Genomic DNA, 19,647 nt, shown 5'->3' on the forward strand with positions numbered 1-19,647 from the left:
CATCTATTTGGTCCCATGAAGAAATTCTTGGTCGGCCAACAATTTGCGACTGATGTGGAAGTGAAATCAATAGTCCACATGTGGCTATAATCCAACTAAAAGGACTTCTACAACAACAGGGCATGTGAAATTGGTACCATGACGGGAGAAAGGTGTTGAGAACACTTGTGACTATGCAGAAAAGTAGGTGGAAGATATAAGCTCCTTTTTGATATTTTGTGTGTGTGTGTGTGTGTGTGTGTGTGTGTGTGTGTGTGTGTGTGTGTGTGTGTGTTTTGTTACCTATTAAACTTTTTGGTAATAAAATTACTTTCCAGTATTTTCCCATTACTACTGTTAACTTTTGTTATTCATGATTCTGCTGTTGCTTTAGCTGGTTGGATAGCATAATATTATCATATTTTATAAAACTACTGTTTAGAATGTTCCAGAATGTAACAAGATAACAAGTAACCAGCTATATTGACCAAGTAAATTGTTCAGCTTTATACAAGATCATGTGTTAATGTCAGCATCAAAATCAATTTTTTTATTTAAAAGAAAATTATTTTTGTCTGAAATTAATTGTTTATCAATTGCATTTACTATAATGTTCCAAGGAGAGATGCATTTAATGAAAATTCTGTTTGCATGAAACATATTTCCAATCTTTGGGAAGCCTGTTTATGTCTGGATCTGACAAGCTGGATGATACAACCCCCCGCCCCCCCTCCTCCCACAGTGGTCTGGGTACATACACGCAGAGCAAAACTTTTCACGGATGCTGGCTACATTGGTGGTCACCCATGGGCAGCACCTTATGACAGTTGATACTCTGAGCGGTCTGGAATGTTGGCAGACCAACCAACTCTGTTCACATACTGACTGCACCACCACTGGTGGGTCACTCGGACTTAGTGTGTCTGTCCTTGCAAATTTCTCAACCACACAGATACAATTTGAGCCCCAGGGCACTGTCAGCAGTTCCTATGAATGCGGGTATGGAGGTTGCGACCTCATCACAGCATCAGTCCACTCAACAGTAGTCTCCTACACTGCCATTCCCCAGCGCATTGCCTGACATATTGCATTCCTTCCCCCAGTTATCGGGCTCCTCCACCAGGACACCAACTGCACCACTGGTTCAGCTTCTGGAACATCATCCAGGGTCCTTCAGGCCCTACACACCCATTTCGGGGGGATCTAGTATTCCAACCTGACAAGTTCAAATTACCACCAAAAATCATTGACATATGGCAGCTGCTATGTGGTCTTAATATTTGCAGGCACTGCTGTCATCACCTCAGCACTAGGCATGGGCCACGCACCACATGCCAACCAATCGGTGCCTGTGGCTATGCTATAAAGCTAGCAGTGCAGGGGCTTGGACATTAGTTGTGTTGACAGTGCTCTCGCATTGCTCATTGTACTTTCACAACTTTGATGTTTCACTAGTATAGTAAAGCTAGTGAAACATCAAAATACTATACTCAAAAAACATACTTTTGGACAATCAAACTACTGTTTGGAATGTTCCAGAACATAATAAGATAACATAAATCAAATTAAAAATATATTAACCAAATATCTGACTGCAGTACGTTGTGTCAGCTTTTGTACAAGATCGTGTGTGAATGTCAGCATCGAAATCAATTTTGTCATCAAAAAGAAATTAGTTTTTTCTCAAGTTAATTGTTTGTTAATCACATTTACTAAAATTTTCTATGGAGAGATACATTTAATCAAAATTCCATTTATTAAAACATATTTCCAATCTTTACAAAGCTTATTTCTGTACCTGAACTCTTATAAAACTGTACCTTTAAATTATAAGCCTACATTCATAATCATTTCAATAACACTTTATATAACTGAAACTGTAGTATGAATGAAAATAATCAATTTTTGAAAGCATAATATAACTGCTGTCTGTTATTTATAGTCTAGTGGCAGCATACACTGTGCCATTGTCAGTGTCAGCTGTTCAGCAGTCCATTTCTGAGCATGTTTGTATGTTTTGTGTTCAGAAGATTTGCTAAATATTCATTAAAATGCAAGTGAAAATTCAATTACTGTGCTGTCCTTTCAGAAGTTTGTTACAAAAATGTCTCTCATATTAAAAACTAAGAAATTATTAGTTTACAGGAAAATACATCTCAATTATCGATACCTGAAGAAAGTGAAATGTAAGTACTATAACTTAATATTATAACTTTATAGTAAATTTACATGTTGTACGCTTCATATTAATTATCTGAAAGAAGTGCAACACTGAGTTATAATCTTCAGTTTCATAAATTGAACTGACAGCTAATAAAATGTTACACCACAGAGATTCTAAGGGGGGCACATCTGGTGCCAGATTATCCTTCCCTCATCCTCTAGAGAAAACAATGCCACAGCGAGCAACATTTCCAATATCATTGTGACATTTCACTAATTGATGCCAAAAGAAACTCTTACGTAACGGGTGACATAAAGTGGGAGAAATTATTAAAAAAATAAATAAAAATAAAAAATAATAAAAAACCAAACTGTTTTTCTTGCAGCCTTTTACAACAGAATTATAATTTCTCAAATTCTGCTTTACGGCTAATATTGTACTAACTTTTTTTGCATAGACTCACCTTGAGAAGTGAGATGCACACAGCGATGAGCCTGAAATTCAGCATAGGTTCAGTAATGGGATGGACCATTCCTGCAATGTCTTCCCCAGTTACATGCCGCTGAGGATCCTCAGACTCCTCACTGTCAGATACAGGCAGCCAATGAGCATCTTCACGGATTCGTTCAACGCGTGCCCATAAAGTCATCAATGGCAACTGCGATCTCATAACTTTCATTTCTTCTGTCACTGAAACCAACCAGTCAATTTTTTTGAAGTGTATTAACTTCCAGCATTCTAGAATAATTACATGTCAGCAAAAGTTGCAAATTTCACTTTTCTTTTACTTGATGACTAGTTTCGGGCTGGGATCCACTTTCAAGTCATCCTACAGGACAGAAAACCAAATTTACAATAAACTACAATACAGGTATTACCAAATTTTTAAGCATACACCACACACACAAAATATATCGTTTCAAGATTTATGTACCAGATGGTCAAAATGTTATTTCCAAAAATACAAGAACCATGTCAAAATACATGTATACATACTATGAATTGCAAATGAAAAGTTACAGTGCATATAGAAAATTGGCACTCGACTCCTCCTGCAGCGGTAAGAAAACGTTGGGAAGGAGGCACCCTATCAGGATAAAAGAAATCTTTCATATTTATTACAATATTCTCCAATCATCAAAAATACAACAATTAATACAGTAACAATACCAGTCAAAAATAAAATCAATACTTTTAAAATCTTTACCAAAAACAGTCAAATACTTAAAATCACAGAACAGTAAAGAACAGCAGTGCCACAAACAGCACGTTGGAACTTAAAAACCATTAAATGAAAACCATAACACTAGTTTTAAAAGAAAACAAAATTACAGAACATTAAAAAATCTTCATCACTTCCAGCCCATTACAAGTGTAAAAATTTTACCTTAACAAACTTTACAATATTATACGAAGATAAACAATTTTTTCTGACCTGTCCCACAGACATTAAACCACAATGTCTTTCACAAAGCACCACAAACCTACTTGCCATCTGGGGGACAGCATAAACACACTCACAGGCACATGGGGCGGGTTGGGGTTGTAGGAAGACTGGGAACTGATGGGAGGGGCAGGGCATGAAGTCAGAACAATTCGTGTCAACTGTGTTGTGGTTACAATCACTTGCTGTCACTGATCTAACACGTTAAATGCCATTGTTCTATAGAAGCAGATATAGAAGGTAGCCAAAGTCAAAAAATCATGTATGCATTTACTGGCTACTGCAGAGATGATTCGTGGAGCATTCACGAAACATTGGTTTGAATACAGCTACAGCAGAGATCTAGCACAGTATCAGTAGCTGATGTTTGGCTCTATTGACAATAGCCTGTAATGGGAAGAAAATCTCCTCCTCTCCAATTCTGGGAAGACAAAATGATCTGTTCTGCATAGAGGATGCTTTCATTCCTTCTCAAGGACTGATTTCTAAAGTGGGGGACACAAGAGCAGCTCGCCGTTCGGGACTCAGTGGAGAAAGATTTCATGGACTAGTATTCCTCAAATCGACTGCTGAAATATTTTGTAAGATTATTCACTAGAGTATCTGCGTTACAAACAATGATAAAAATTAGCTTTACTAATAAATGTTACATACACTATGTGAGCAAAAGCATCCAGACACCTGGGTGAAAATGACTTACAAGTTCGTGGCGCCCTCCATCGGTAATGCTAGAATTCAACATGGTGTTAGCCCACCCTTAGCTTTGATGACAGATTTCACTCTCGTAAGCATATGTTCAATCAGGTGCTGAAAGGTTTCTTGGGGAATGACAGCCAATTCTTCACGGAGTGCTGCACTAAGGACAGGTATCGATGTTGGTCGGTGAAGTCTGGCATGAAGTCGGCATTCCAAAACACCCCAAAGGTGTTCTATAGGATTCAGGTCAGGACTCTGTGCAGGCCAGTCCATTACAGGGATGTTATTGTCAACATTTTTCCACAGTTCAATCACGCAATGTTCACACTCCTTACAAAAAGCAAGATGTCATTTGGCATTTACCGGCTTGATGTGTGGCTTACAAGCAGCAGCTCGACCATGAAATCCAAGTGTTCTCACCTTCCGCCTAACTGTCACAGTACTTGCAGTGGATGCTGATGCAGTTAGGAATTCCTGTGTGTTGGTCTGGATAGATGTCTGCCTATTACACATTACGACCCTCTTCAACTGTCGGCAGTCTCTGTCAGTCAACAGATGGCCTGTACGCTTTTGTGCTGTATGTGTCCCTTCACGTATCCACTTCACTACCACATCAGAAACAGTGGACCTGGGGCTGTCTAGGAATGTGGAAATCTCGTGTACAAATGTCTGACACAAATGACATCCAATCACCAGACCACTGTCAAAGTCCGTGAGTTCCGTGGAGCACCCCATTCTGTCTCAGGAATACTGAGTTCGCTGATATGGAGTGCTTGGCAGTAAGTGGCAGCACAATGCACCTAATATGAAAAACGTATGTTTTTGGAGGTGTCTGGATACTTTTGATCACATAGTGTAGGTGTATACTTCTGTTAAAAATAAAAAAAAATAGTTATGTATTTTATAAAACTGCGCAACTATTGTTAGGTACAAATAGTGAAATATAAGTGTGAGGTCAGCCTGTTGGTAAACTCAAGAGCAAGCTGGCAAGTGCATACTCTGCCTACCCATCTACATCACAAAGTGCTGCTACACACAGTTACACAAAGTTCTACAGACCTTCCACTGTGCACACTTTAACTTTGTGGCGATGCTGCACGCAAACACGCACAGGCAGCGTTCAGTTTCAGATAAAAGCATTAACACTGTACACAATACAGTATTAGTCTGATTTGCACGACTTTTTTGTCACTGTGTTGATAAATTTGTCTGAAAATTATCTATACAATGTTAGGCATACTGCATATTTAGTTTACTGTCAGCTGCCATACAGGTTACAGGTGTTTTGGTAGTGTTGGTGATTGTTTACTTTGTGTAAAACTTTATACTGCAAGACAGCATAAAATTTTTAGAAATATTAGATATTGGTTTTGCTGAACTTAAAATGAGTAAAACAAGGAGTTATGAATGCTATTAAGCGTGTCAAAGAAGACATTGAAGACACTGAAGATGACTGGCTTGTGTCCAGCACATCAACTGATGAAACTGTGAAAAAGTGAAAGACATGACTATCGAAGGTCATTGAATCACAATCAGAGAAGTTGGTGGGATGCTGGCTTATCAACTGGCTCAAGCCATGAAATTGTTTCAGATGTTTTGCGTAAATTCAGACTGCTATTAAAGGTACAAGCATATGGAATATGTGAGTGGCACGAAGATTTCTGAAGTAATAGAACCCAGTATGTTGTTTTCAACAAGGGTGTCATCAGGCGCGCCACAGAGAAGTGTGATAGGATTGCTATTATTCTCTATATACATAAATGATTTGGTGGACAGGGCGGGCAACAATCTGCGGTTTTTTGCTGATGATACTATAGTGTACAGTATGTTGTTGAATTTGAGTGACTCTAGGAGGATACAAGAAAATTCAGACAAAATTTCTAGTTGGTGTGTTGAATAGAAACTAGCTCTGAATGAAGAAAAATGTAAGTTAATATGGATGAGTAGGAGAAAGAAACTCAAAATGTTCGGATACAGCATTGGCAGTATCCTGCCTGACACAGTCATGTTGTTTAAATATCTGGGCATAATGTTGCACAGCAAGTGAGGGTTGTGGTATGGAAGGAGAATGGTTACCTTTGGTTTATTGGAAGCATTTGAGGGAAGTGTGCTTCATCTGTGAAGGACACCACATACAGGATGCTACTGCGACCTGTTCTTGAGTATTGCTCAAGTATCAGGTCGGATTAAAGGAAGACATCGAAGAAATTCAGAGGCAGACTCCAGATTTGTTACCAGCAGGTCTGAACAACATACAAATGTTATGGAGAGGCTTAGGGAACTCAAATGGAAATCCCCGGAGGAAAGGTGACATTTTGTTGGAGGAACACTGCTGAGAAAATTTAGAGAACTGGCATCTTAATCTGACTGCAAAATGATTCTAGCCTCTCCACGATACATAGTGCATAAAGACCACAAAGATAAGATATGAGGAATTAGGGTTCATACACAGGCATATATACAGTAATTTTTCCCTCGCTCTATTTGCAAGTGGAACAGGGAAGGAAATGATTAGAGTGGTATAGGTAACCCACCGTCACGCACCGTACAGTCGCTTGTGGAGTATCGATGTATATGTATATGTAAATCGATCAAAGACTATCCCTCTGAAAGCTGCACTGGTAAGGAGAAAAGATGTCCTGAGATTCAAGAACAGAACAAAGCCAACAAGCCACCATCCGTACATTCACCTAGTGTACAGAAACTATCCAGGATCATATTACTTAATTTGGATACTGTACTTATATATTTTTACATTATGCGTATTCCTTTGTACAGCTGTTTCATAATTTTAAAGGTTTTTTCACAAATACATGGCAATGAATTTTTTTTTATATACTTCATTACAAGCATAGTTCTTTTTTGTTTTCATTTCTGACAGAAAATTGGCAAAGCAAATACTCTGGAAATGCTGTGTTTGTCAGCCAGTATTAGTATATAATTCAATCTTGACAGGATGCATACAACAGTTGGAACAACAATAAGACAATTAAAAAAGATTCCTGACAGTGAGGTAAGAGATAGCCAAATTCGTCACAAAGCCCAAAAGGAAATACAAAAAGGATAAACTATTTGAAACCAGGAAAGCTTTCAAAATAAACAACACATGAAATTCCTCCAAGAACTTTAAAAAAAGCTCACATATCAATCACAAAGTCTCTACTTCAAGAAAGAAACTGGGCAACTGGCTCTGAATAATAGAGAAAACTGCCAGCAACTTGCCAGATATTTCAAGGAACTACTTAACTGCCCACAAGCAGCACTTAGATTCCCACCACAAGAACCTGAAGACACTAATCCAAATTCATTATTGCCAGATGGAGAAATTTCCAGACAGTTCAAAAGACACAACATAATAAAGCAACAGGGAAAGATGAATTCATGGTAAAATCCTCAAATCAGTAGGTTAAAACACCATAAAAGAAATCACCAAAATCACGTATGACATTCAGCAAACAGAAAAAATTCGAGAACACTGGAAAAATTCATTACCTATTACACAAGAAGAGAGGCAGAAAGGTGTAAATAACTACAGGTGAACCTCGTTACTATCAGTTTAATACAAAATTCTATTTCAGTGTTTTCTCAACAGAGCACAAAAAAAGAGCTTGAAGCAAAAATTGGAGGACCAAAGGCAGGATTCAGCCCAGGCCGCACTTGTTCATAGCAAATCTTGAACCTAAAGCTTATCCTAAGGCATCATAGAATTTGTAGCAAAAATTTAGTCTGCACATTTGTTAATGTCAAAAAAGCCTATGACACAGCTGACCATGAACCACTCTTCCAAAAATTAAAAGAACTAGGTCTCAGTCTGAAAACACTTGCAATCATAAAACAGACACTGACCCATACAAAGCCCAAGGTTAAATTCTGGAGGAACTCTCAGATGCCTTTGTAATCAAAATGGGAGCAAAACAAGGAGGTTAGGGGTGTCTCCATTAATTTTCAACTGTATCCTTGAGACAGTGAAACAAGATTGCTGCCAACAGTAATCAGTAAACAAAATTGAGCAACTTATCACTTTTGGTCGAGGAAAGTTTTATATAGACTGCCTAGCATCTGTAAACAATATAACAATATTAGATTGGATTAGATTAGATTCAGTTTTTGTTCCATAGACCCAAAAACTGAGATGATTCTCGTGGGTGTGGAACATGTCAGAAAGAATGACATAAAAACATAAAACATTTGAATATAATACTTAATATCCTGCTCATTTGTCAGGAGATGGTCAAAAATAAGCTAATACAATGCAGTAAACTGGGGCAGCTAATATTTACAGAATTAACACATTGTCAGAATGAAACACTGTTATCCAGTATAAATAAATTTATCATATGCAAATTACCTAATCTTGACTGTTGTGACGAAGTGTTGCCAAAACTGAAATCTAACAGATATTTTCACTTAAGCTGATTTAAAAGTCTCTGTTAAGATATTCATCTATGGAGTAGAAGAAATTGCCTGTCAAAAAGTCTTACAAACTTTGTTTAAATCATGCTTTATCTGAAACCAAGTTCTTAATAGTTGCTGGCAATTTATTTAAAATGTGTGTTCCTGAATATTGGTCTCCTTTTGGACCAAGACAAGTGATTTTAGACCTTTATGTTGATTCTTCTTGTTCCTAGTATTGATACTGTGTACTGAGCTATTGGTTGGAAATATTACTTGCAACAAATTTCTTTAAGGAATAAATATACTGAGAAGCAATGGTTAGAATACGAAGTTCCTTGAACAGGTTTCTACAAGATGTTCTTGAATTTACACCACAAATGATCCTTATCACACACTTTTGCATCCTAAAAACTTTTGCTTAGTTTGATGAGTTGCCCCAGAATATGATCCCAAATGACATAATAGAATGAAAGTAAGCAAAGTATGCAAATATTTTTATATTTATATCTCCTACATCTGACATCATTCTCACTGCAAATACAGACTTGTTTAGGCGCTTAAGCAATTCTGTGGTACGCACTTCCCAACTGAATTTATTATCGAGTTGTAATCCCAGAAATTTAACACTGTCAAGCTCTTCGATCTGCATGTCTTCACGCATTATACTCATGCTGGAAGGACTTCTCTTACAGGTTCTGAACTGCATATAGTAGGTCTTCTCAAAGTTTAATGACAAAGAATTAGCTTTAAACCACTTATTAATGTCAGCGAAAATTTGATTAGCAGCTATTTCTAAATCTGTACTTGACTTTCTAGTTATTGCAATGTTTGTATCATCTGAAAAAAAAAAAAAAAAAAAACTTTGCATCTGGCAATGTAACAGATGAGAGGTCATTAATATACACAACAAAAAGCAATGGACCCAAAATGGAACCATGAGGAACACCACATGTAATTAATTCCCAGTCAGATGAAGACTGACTGCTTACTTCACAGGTATTTCGCAACGACACCCTTTGTTTCTTGTTAGATAAGACTCAAACCATTTTGCAGCATTGCCGGTGACTCCATAATATTCTAATTTACTTAGGAGCATGCTATGGTTCACACAGTCAAAGGCTTCTGACAGGTCACAGAAAATGCCAGTAGCTTGTAATTTATTATCTAATGAATTAAGTGCATTCTCACTGTAAGTGTAAATAGCTTTCTCTATATCAGAACCCTTCAGAAATCCAAACTGTGACTTGGACAATATATCTGATGTGTCGACAGAAGTGCCGACACAGTGTGATTTGAGGGGACCGCAATGCACGCTATAAACACACGAAGGATGGCGTGAGGTCTGAAACAGGATACGTAATGAATGCTATAAAGAAAAGTACGTAGCATTTGGAATACTTAACTTTAATCCATCCTTGTTGTATACATCGTTCTTGATGAGACATGCTTTATACGATAAGTATCAATTGCTATGTAAGGCTAATGGTGCCTTGCTAGGTCGTAGCCATGGACTTAGCTGAAGGCTATTCTATCTGCTCGGCAAAGGAGCGAGGCTTCGTCAGTGTAGTCGCTAGCAAAGTAGTCCGTACAACTGGGGCGAGTGCCATCCCGTCTCTCGAGACCTGCCGTGTGGTGGCGCTCGGTCTGCGATCACACAGTGGCGACACGCGGGTCCGACATGTACTAATGGACCGTGGCCGATTTAAAACTACCACCTAGCAAGTGTGGTGTCTGGCGGTGACACCACAATATCATTTGCAGTCAGATGGTTAGGGAGACACTTGAACACAACGTTTTCAAATATTTTTGAGAAAGCCGGCAAAAGTGAAATTGGTGCCATTTTTTTATCCCCCTTCTTGCAAAGAGTCTTAACTTCAGAATATTTTAGCCAGTCTGGAAATGTTCCTCTGATAAGAGATTGATTACACAAATAACTTAAGATAGAACTTAACTCGCATGAGCACTATTTGAGTAACTTTGTTGATATAGAATGAGATTTTCACTCTGCAGCAGAGTGTGCGCAGATATGAAACTTCCTGGCAGATTAAAACTGTGTGCCGGGATGAGACTCAAACTCAGGACCTTTGCCTTTCGCAGGCAAGTGGTCTACCAACTGAGCTACCCAAGCACGACTCACGCCCCGGCAAAGGTCCCGAGTTCGAGTCTCGGTCCGGCACACAGTTTTAATCTGCCAGGAAGTTTCGTATCTGCGCACACTCTGCTGCAGAGTGAAAATCTCATTCTGAAAACATCCCCCAGGCTGTGGCTAAGCCATGTCTCCGCAATATCCTTTCTTTCAGGAGTGCTAGTTCTGCAAGGTTCGCAGGAGAGCTTCTGTTAAGTTTGGAAGGTAGGAGACGAGGTACTGGCCGAAGTAGAGCTGTGAGGACAGGGCGTGAGTCATGCTTGGGTAGCTCAGTTGGTAGAGCACTTGCCCGCGAAAGGCAAAGGTCCCAAGTTCGAGTCTCAGTCCGGCACACAGTTTTAATCTGCCAGGAAGTTTCAACTTTGTTGATATGTTATCATACCCACTGGAATACTTAGATTTTAAGGATTTTATGATGAATGCTACTTCTTTGGGAGATGTGTCATTTTCATTTTACTGAAGTTATTTTTACAGACTGGTCTCAGATACTCAATTGCACTGTTCACCGAACCTGATAACCCCAAGCTGCCAGTAACAGAAATGAAGTAAATGATAATTAATTGAAATCCTCAGCTGCCGACTGGTGTCGTTGATACACCTCGATGGGGACAGTTGAAAATGTGTGCCCCGACCAGGACTTGAACCCGGAATCTCCAGGACTTGAACCCGGAATCTCCTGCTTACATGGCAGACACACTATCCGTCTGAGCCACCGAGGACACAGACGAATAGCGCGAATGCAGGGACTTATCCCTTGCACGCTTCCTGTGAGATCCACAGTCCCAACTGTCCACAATCTACATAAATAATGGTCCTAATAGATATTTGTCCATCCACTGATTACTCGCACACACTATGGAGACGATTCCTGTAAGAGTTCGGGTAACCTGTGTGCATTCGCACAGACGAACGTCAATGGCTGGGTAGCCATTTAACTATATATGAAGATAGTAACTGTTCTGGAGAGAACAGGTACAATTGATGACTGTGCAGCTTCTGTAGAATAAATGATAATTAAGTGAAATCCTCAGCTGCCGACTAGTGTTGTTGATATATCTCGATGGCTACCCGGCCATTGACCTTCGTCTGTGCGAATGCACACAGGTTGCCCAAACTCTTACGGAAATCGTCATCTTATTGTGCACGAGTAATGAGTGGATGGGCAAGTATCCATTAGGAACATTATGTGTGTAGACTGTGGACAGCTGGGAATGTGGGTCTCACAGGAAGTGTGCAAGGGATAAGTCCCTGCAGTCGCGCTATTCATCTGTGTCCTCGGGAGCTCAGATGGATAGTGTGTCTGCCATGTAAACAGGAGATCCCGGGTTCGAGTCCCAGTTGTGGCACACATTTTCAGCTGTACCCATCAAGATACATCAACACCACCAGTCGGCAGCTGAGGGTATCAATTAATGATCATTTATTCTAGAGAAGCTGCACGGTTATCAATGGTATCTATTCTTTTGCAACACTAACTGTACTTGTTACCTAAGTTTCATTTATTTTTAGAGCTATCTGTTCCTCTTCCTTTTTGACCCCACCTGTCTCTGTCTTCACAATAACCCATACACAGTTTTTATTTTGTTACCTGATGTAATTATCTTTTCCTCATAATAAATCTGCTTCGATTTCTGGATTACTTGCTCCAACATTTTGCAGTATTCTTTGTAATACATTACAATTTTAACCTCAGAGCTGTTCCTAAATAGTAGATAGAGTCTCCTTTTTGTCCCACATGATATCTTTATTCCTTGTGTAATCCGCGGTTTATTTTTTGACTTGTGTGTGAGTTGAGTTACCTTTAGGGGAAAACAATTCTCAAAAGAGGAGGCAACTTTATTAATGAATGCTCTGTATTTTCCATTTGAGTCAGATGTATTGTAAACAACTATCCAATCCATGTCTTTGAGCAATTTCCCGAATTTCTCAATTTTTGACTTATTTATTACCCTCATGTACTCAGATTTAATAGATTTTTTATCCTGACAATTTTCAACATTTAACGCAAGATGCTGCATGTCATGATCAGATAGCCCATTTGCTATTGGTTTGGTGATATGACTTTTTTTCCATGGATTTGTCTACAAAGATATTATCAATAGCAGTCCCAGAGCATTTACATATCCTAGTAGCAAAGTTCACAGTAGAAACTTAATTGAATGATAGTGTTACTGACTGCAATAATTGTTCACTGACAGAGCTTTTCCATAAATCCACATTAAAATCTCCAGCAACCACTGTTTCCTTGTTTTTTGCTATGAGGAGGGACAGCAGAGCTTCCACAATTTTTATGAAGAGGTTAAAATTTCCTGAAGGAGATATGTATATACATACTATTATAAAGGACTTATTATGAAATACTACTTCTGTTGCACAAGCTTCTAAGTGCTGCTCTGAGCAAAATTTATTAATATCAATATTCTTGAAATCAAAACGTTTCTGACAAATATGGCAACTCCTCCTTTCTCCATTTCCTCTACAGAAATAACAAGCTAACATGAATCCTGTAACATTTAACGTATCTATTGTGATGCTTCTTCAACCTAAAATAAGACTGCGGTATCGATAGCAATGATGTCACAGAATATTAAAGTCATTCAGTTGGCACTACTACGAGGCACCGATGACAGCGCCCTCTAGCAGGTGCTGCTGAGACCTACAAGCCCCGCTGCAGATTCACCCCATTTCATCGAGAGCAGACGGCCGGAACACTTTGCTTCAGCTTCACACCTCAAGGCAAAGTTATTTATTACTCTTGTTGCTAAAATAAAGGTGATTTTAATTCACACTGCAGTACTAAGAGATTTTCACCTTTTCCTGCTCCTACCCACATGCTGCCTTCCAGGCGAGATACAAAAGTTGGCAACGAGGACTCCCCTTTCCCTTCCTATAATTTCCTTTCTTTGCTCTGTACTGCTTTCTTTTCGTGCTAGCTTCAGTATAACAGGCTTCACTGTCTGATCTTGTACGTTTTCAGGCTCAGCAAATGATGCAGCAGCTTGCTGCCATAAATGGACTGGTCACACTACAAACTGCAGCTACTTTGGCGACTCCGATGCCACCAACTGTACCGACGTCGTTGCCGACGGCGCCGCCATTTCGTGCATTCAATCTTGATGTTGAACGCTGGCCAGACTACTTTGCCCAGCTCGAGGCGTACTTCACAGCTTACAACATACCAGGTACAGAGCGGCTTGCCTTTTTCATTGCCAATGCGGGTGTTGTGTTATACTGTGTGCACGTGAAATTGTTTCCCACCATCCGCCCAGAAACTAAAATGTAAGACGAAGTGATTGATGCTTAGAACTCCCACTTCCGTGACAGTGTAAATGTGGTAGCTGCACACTACAAATTCTTTCGCTTTCAGTGTGGCCCTCCTCAGTCGAATAAATCTTGGTTAGCGGACCTTCAGTGACTTACTTCTGATTGTGACTTTAATTGCTCATGTGGATGCTCATATGCGGATATAATGATTAAGAGACGCTATTGCGCAGAATGTGGCAGATCACCGCATCTGAGAGCAAATCCTCAAGTTTAAAAGCCCGTCTTTGCAGGAAGTAGTGGACTTGCTAGACAGACAAGATACATTAGACGTGGCTACTTCTGCGTTCAACATGACACCGGGTGTGTGTACTGTTAGTACGGCACAACACGGGCCCTCCCGACCTCCAGCCCAGCCAGATATGCCACGCCACTCGTGCACACGTATACATAGTTCAAACCAGGCACCCACTAAGAAACTGAAATCATGTCCGAACTGCTTTCGTGCTCACCCACGGGACAGTTGCCCATCCTGTCAAGCACAGTGTTATTTTTGTAATAAGAAAGGACATGTGCAAGCTGTGTGCAGTAAGAAAAACTCTAATTCCGAACTTGTCTCCCGTTCACATGACTCGCGTGGGGATCACCACAACGGAATCCGTCGTAATTAGGATTCACATCAGCCTATGGGCGTTAATGCCATTTATTCAAAGCCTTCTGCTTTAAGTGCTTTGACAGCTTGTCGTGTGAATCAAGTTTTGCCCGACACTTCCTCTCGCATTCAGCGTGATGCAAGGAAACTTTTTGTGACTTTGAACATTTGTGGACGTTCTGTTTGCTTGCAGCTGGACGCTGGTGCGTCAGTTTCTTTACTCACTAAATCAATGTATGACTTGCTTCGTTCGCCCCGCTTCGTCGTTCGCATTCCACACTGACTGCATTTACTGGACAGGAAACCTCAGTGCTCAGCGTATGTAGTTTGCAAGCCACGTATGGTGCAACGACCCGTACAGTGTCTTTCCATGTGCTCCGCTCTAGTGATGCTACAAACATTTTTGGCATGGCCGCATTTGAACTTTTCGGCCTCGCAATTCAGGACACTGTACTTGCATCACCGCTAGTGACCATGCAGACAGTGTTGCCGCACTATTCGAAGATTTTGCTGAAATCTTTTCTGATGGCCTTGGTTGTGCCACAGACATTGCAGTACATGTTGTAGTTAAAGACAATGCCATGCCTGTTTTCCAGCGCGCACGCCTGGTACCGCACGCACTGCGCGATGCCGTAGCTGCTGAACTTACGCATTTGCAAGATAGTGGTGTAATTGAACCTGTTTCAGCTTCGCCATGGGCTTCGCCTATACTGTGTGTGAAAAAACCAAATGGTCGTCTCCATATTTGTGCTGACTTTAAGTCTACAGTAAATCCCCAGACAGTGGTAGCTATGTTTCCCTTACCGCGTCCTGAAGACATTTTTGATAAGCTTGGTGCGGGAAAATTATTTTCCACATTTGACTTGCGGGACGCATACTTTCAGATTCCGCTCGACGAACAGTCACAGCCCTATTTTGTGATCTACACCCACCTTGGCTTTTTCAAGTTTCACCGCCTTCCATTCGGTTGTGCTTCAGCTCCTGCTATTTTTCAGTCTTACTTGCAGCAGTTGTGTGCCACTGTCCCTGGTTGTTCCAATTATCTGGACGATATAGTCTTATCAGGTCGCACGCCTGACGAACATTTGCAGAATTAGCATGCCTTATTTAGTGTACCTTTGCAGGCAGGACTAAAGTGTAACAGAGACAAGTTCAAATTTTTTCAAACTGAGATTCAGTATTTAGGACATATGATTAATGGACAGAGTATCCACCCCTCGCCGTCACATCTCAGTGCAATTAGAGACTTGCCAGCACCCAGGAACTTGAAAGAACTTCAGTCTGTGTTGGGCAAAATTACATATTATATGTGGTTTCAACCAAATGCAGTGCCTTTGCATCCCCTTCGGCATAAGAATATTCCTTTTGTTTGGTCTTCGGAATGTGACGCTGCTTTCCACAAGCTCAAATCTGCTTTGTTGAGTGATCACTGTTCGATTCCTTTCGATCCCTCCAAACCAGTTCTTTTGGCTGTCAATGCATCTTCGCACGGCATCGGAGCGGTTCTCTCACACCGCATTAATTCTGTCGATCGCCCGATTGCTTTTGCGTCTAAGTTGCTCAATTCTGCCCAGCAAAACTATTCTCAAATCGTAAGTTCTATTTGGTCACCGACCATAAGCCTTTGATGTCATTGTTCCACCCGTCAAAGCCAGTTCCAGCCTGTACTGCACAAAAGTTGCAACATTGGTCTTTGTTTTTGTCTAACTAAAATTACGAAATTTAGTTTCGGCCTACGGCCCAGCATGGCAATGCTGATGCTTTGTCTCGTCTGCCTATCAGTGCTGACGAAGTGTTTGATTCTTCCGAATTGTCATGCATGCTTATTGATTCACAAGGTAAGGAATTAACTAAGGGTTTTCCGGTGGATTTTTGTCGCATTGCTTCCGCGACAACCGCCCATGCTTCTCTGCAGATTCTTCTGCAGTATATTCATACTCAAGGCCTTCATCTGCTACCCAGATTTGTGATCCACTTGTTCGACGTTACTTTGTGCAACGTCACAACTTGTCGGTACACCACGGTGTTATCTTGTTACGAACTGACAATGATCAGTCTCGTGTGATTGTACCTCGCTTGTTGCAGTCGGAAATCCTCAGATTGCTGCAAGCTGGTCATTGTGGTATAGTGCGGACGAAGCAATTAGCGCGTCATCACTGCACTTGGGTCGGCACTGATAAACATATTGAGAATCTTGCTAACTGTTGCTCTTGCACGGAGCATCTATCTGCTCCCCCGCCAGCGCTTCTTTGCGTGGCCAACTCCTACGGTGCCTTGGCAGTGCGTTCATATTGATTTTGTGGATCCTTTCTGGGACACCCGCTCACTGATAGTTATTGATGCATACAGCATCTTTCCTTTTGTTGTCTCTATGTCTTCTACTACATCTACTAGCACTATTCGGGATTTGCCGTCTATTTTTTGCATTGAGGGCCTTCTTGAAGTTATTATCTCTGACAATGGCCCCCAATTCGTGTCCTCAGAGTTTGAAGCATTCTGTCCTGCTAATGGCATTTGCCACCTGACCTCAGCCCCATTCCACGAGTCAAACAGCGAGGCTCAACACTTTGTGCATACGTTTAAGTCGCACATGAGCTAGTTGCATGCTGTGGTGTCACCGCCAGACACCACACTTGCTAGGTGGTAGCTTTAAATCGGCCACGGTCCATTAATACATGTCGGACCCGCGTGTCGCCACTGTTAGTGATCGCAGACCGAGCGCCACCAAACGGCAGGTCTCGAGAGACGGACTAGCACTCGCCCCAGTTGTACGGACGACTTTGCTAGCGACTACACTGACGAAGCCTCGCTCCTTTGCCGAGCAGATAGATAGAATAGCCTTCAGCTAAGTCCATGGCTACGACCTAGCAAGGCGCCATTAGCCTTACATAGCTTGTATCTCAAGAGTCTCACTTGTATCGTCAAGAGCGATGTACAACAAGGATGGATTAAAGTTAAGTATTCCAGAAGCTACGTACTTTTCTTTATAGCATTCATTACGTATCCTGTTTCAGACCTCAGGCCATCCTTCGTGTGTTTATAGCGTGCATTGCGGTCCCCTCAAATCACACTGTGTCGGCACTTCTGTCGACACATCATATGGCGACGAGTCTTAAAAGAGGAATTAGCGTTCGTATTGCCCTAATTTACTTGTCATGGCTTCGCCACAATCTCCAGATGTACTGTCCGAATTTTATCGCTTGCAGAATCAGCAGACGCAGGCGTTATTGGATGCCCTTGGACAGCTCGTCCAGGGTCAACGTGCAATGCAAAACGATGCGGCGGCCGCCGCTTCACCGCTACCACAGCCACAACATGCAGTTGCACCCCCATTTCGTCCCTATGAAGCGGCTCTGGAGACATGGACAGAATGGTCACACCAGTTTGGATTTCATCTCGCCGCCTACAGAATTCAAGGTAACAAGCGGCAGCCTCACTTATTGGCGTGTGTAGGGGTGCAAACGTACCGTGTGATAGTGAAATTATTTCCCCGACGCGACGTAGCAACTCTGTCCTATGAAGAAATTTTGTCTGCTTTAGACGCCTATTTCAAGGAAACAGTTAATGTAGTTGCAAAAAGGTATACGTTCTTTCGTACAAAATGTACGGCCGGTCAAACTAATCGGGAGTGGGTTGCAACATTGCAAGGCCTTACAAGGGATTGTGCTTTTGAGTGTGAATGTGGACTCCCTTATTCAGATACAATAGTACGTGATGCAATTGCACAGAACGTTTCTGATGTTCGTATACGGGAACAGATTTTGAAACTAGTTAATCCCTCCCTTCAACAAGTGATAGACATATTAGATAGACAAGACACACTTGACTTTGCACAGGAATCATTTGAAACTTCGCCAGCCGTGTGTAACATTAACCGGCCCGCCGGGAGCGCTGCACGGACCGATAAACAGCCCTCGCGCTCGTCCACGCAGCTGCCGCCTAGCTCTCCACTTGTGCCGCGCAAGCATACAAATGCAGTGAAACCGTGCCCGCGGTATGCAACTAGACATTCGCGTGACAATTGCTCGTCACGCCTGGCTATTTGTTTTTACTGTTATAAGAAAGGACATGTTCAAAGTGTTTGCCAGAAAAAGCTCAGATCAGACACTCTTAATCATTCCAGGCCCTTTGCTTCGCGCCAGAATAGAACCAAGAATACTCAGGCTTGTGAACCTTCACCCATGGACATTCATGTAGTTAATTCCACTCCGTCCAGTGCCACTTTCTCTAACAGTGACTGTGTTCGTCCCACAAAAAGTGTGCGTCGACGTCGCCGGAAATCACGTCAATTAGCAAGTGATGCTGTACCTGTATCAGTTCAAATTGCACAAAACAGTCGCTCTTGTCGTCAGCAGGACAATACACTTTTTGTAGATTTGGACTTTAATGGCAAGTCATACCATTCCAGCTCGATACCGGAGCTGCAGTTTCATTGATCAATCACGACATGTACAAACAACTGGGCAAACCTCCGTTGCGTGCCGCAAATGTTCAGCTCACTAGTTATTCAGGACAGCATATCCCTGTGTTAGGACAGTGCACTCTTCTTGCAACATACAAGGGACAAACAAAACTTGTGTCATTTTACGTTCTTCGTTCTTCTACTGCAGTGAACTTGTTTGGTTTAGATTTATTTCAGTTGTTTAACATGTCTATAGTAAATCAGGTCCTATCAGTGAATCAGACTGTGCCTTCAGACAGTGTTTCTCATCTATGTGAAGAATTTGCAGACATTTTTGCACCGGGCTTAGTTTGCGCTCAGAACTATGAAGCGCATTTGGAACTGAAAGTCAACGCGCAACCGAAATTTTTCAGAGCGCGCAATGTTCCTCACGCATTGCATGATGAGGTCGCAAGAACATTACACGATTTGGAATCACAAGGTGTGAGTGAATGTGCGCAATGCCTCT

General features: G+C 41.2%; 1 protein-coding gene across 1 annotated transcript in view; it reads right to left on the minus strand.

The window, feature by feature from the left end:
• Window positions 1-19,647, minus strand: part of LOC126412412 (nuclear exosome regulator NRDE2) — a 160,695-nt gene that overhangs the window by 67,143 nt on the left and 73,905 nt on the right. Inside the window, exon 8 of the mRNA XM_050081997.1 lies at window positions 2,607-2,833. Coding sequence (XP_049937954.1) covers window positions 2,607-2,833 — 227 coding nt within the window. The remainder of the gene's footprint in view (window positions 1-2,606; window positions 2,834-19,647) is intronic.

Source organism: Schistocerca serialis, chromosome 7 (assembly GCF_023864345.2).
Source record: "Schistocerca serialis cubense isolate TAMUIC-IGC-003099 chromosome 7, iqSchSeri2.2, whole genome shotgun sequence".
NCBI classification, from domain to species: Eukaryota; Metazoa; Arthropoda; class Insecta; order Orthoptera; family Acrididae; genus Schistocerca; species Schistocerca serialis.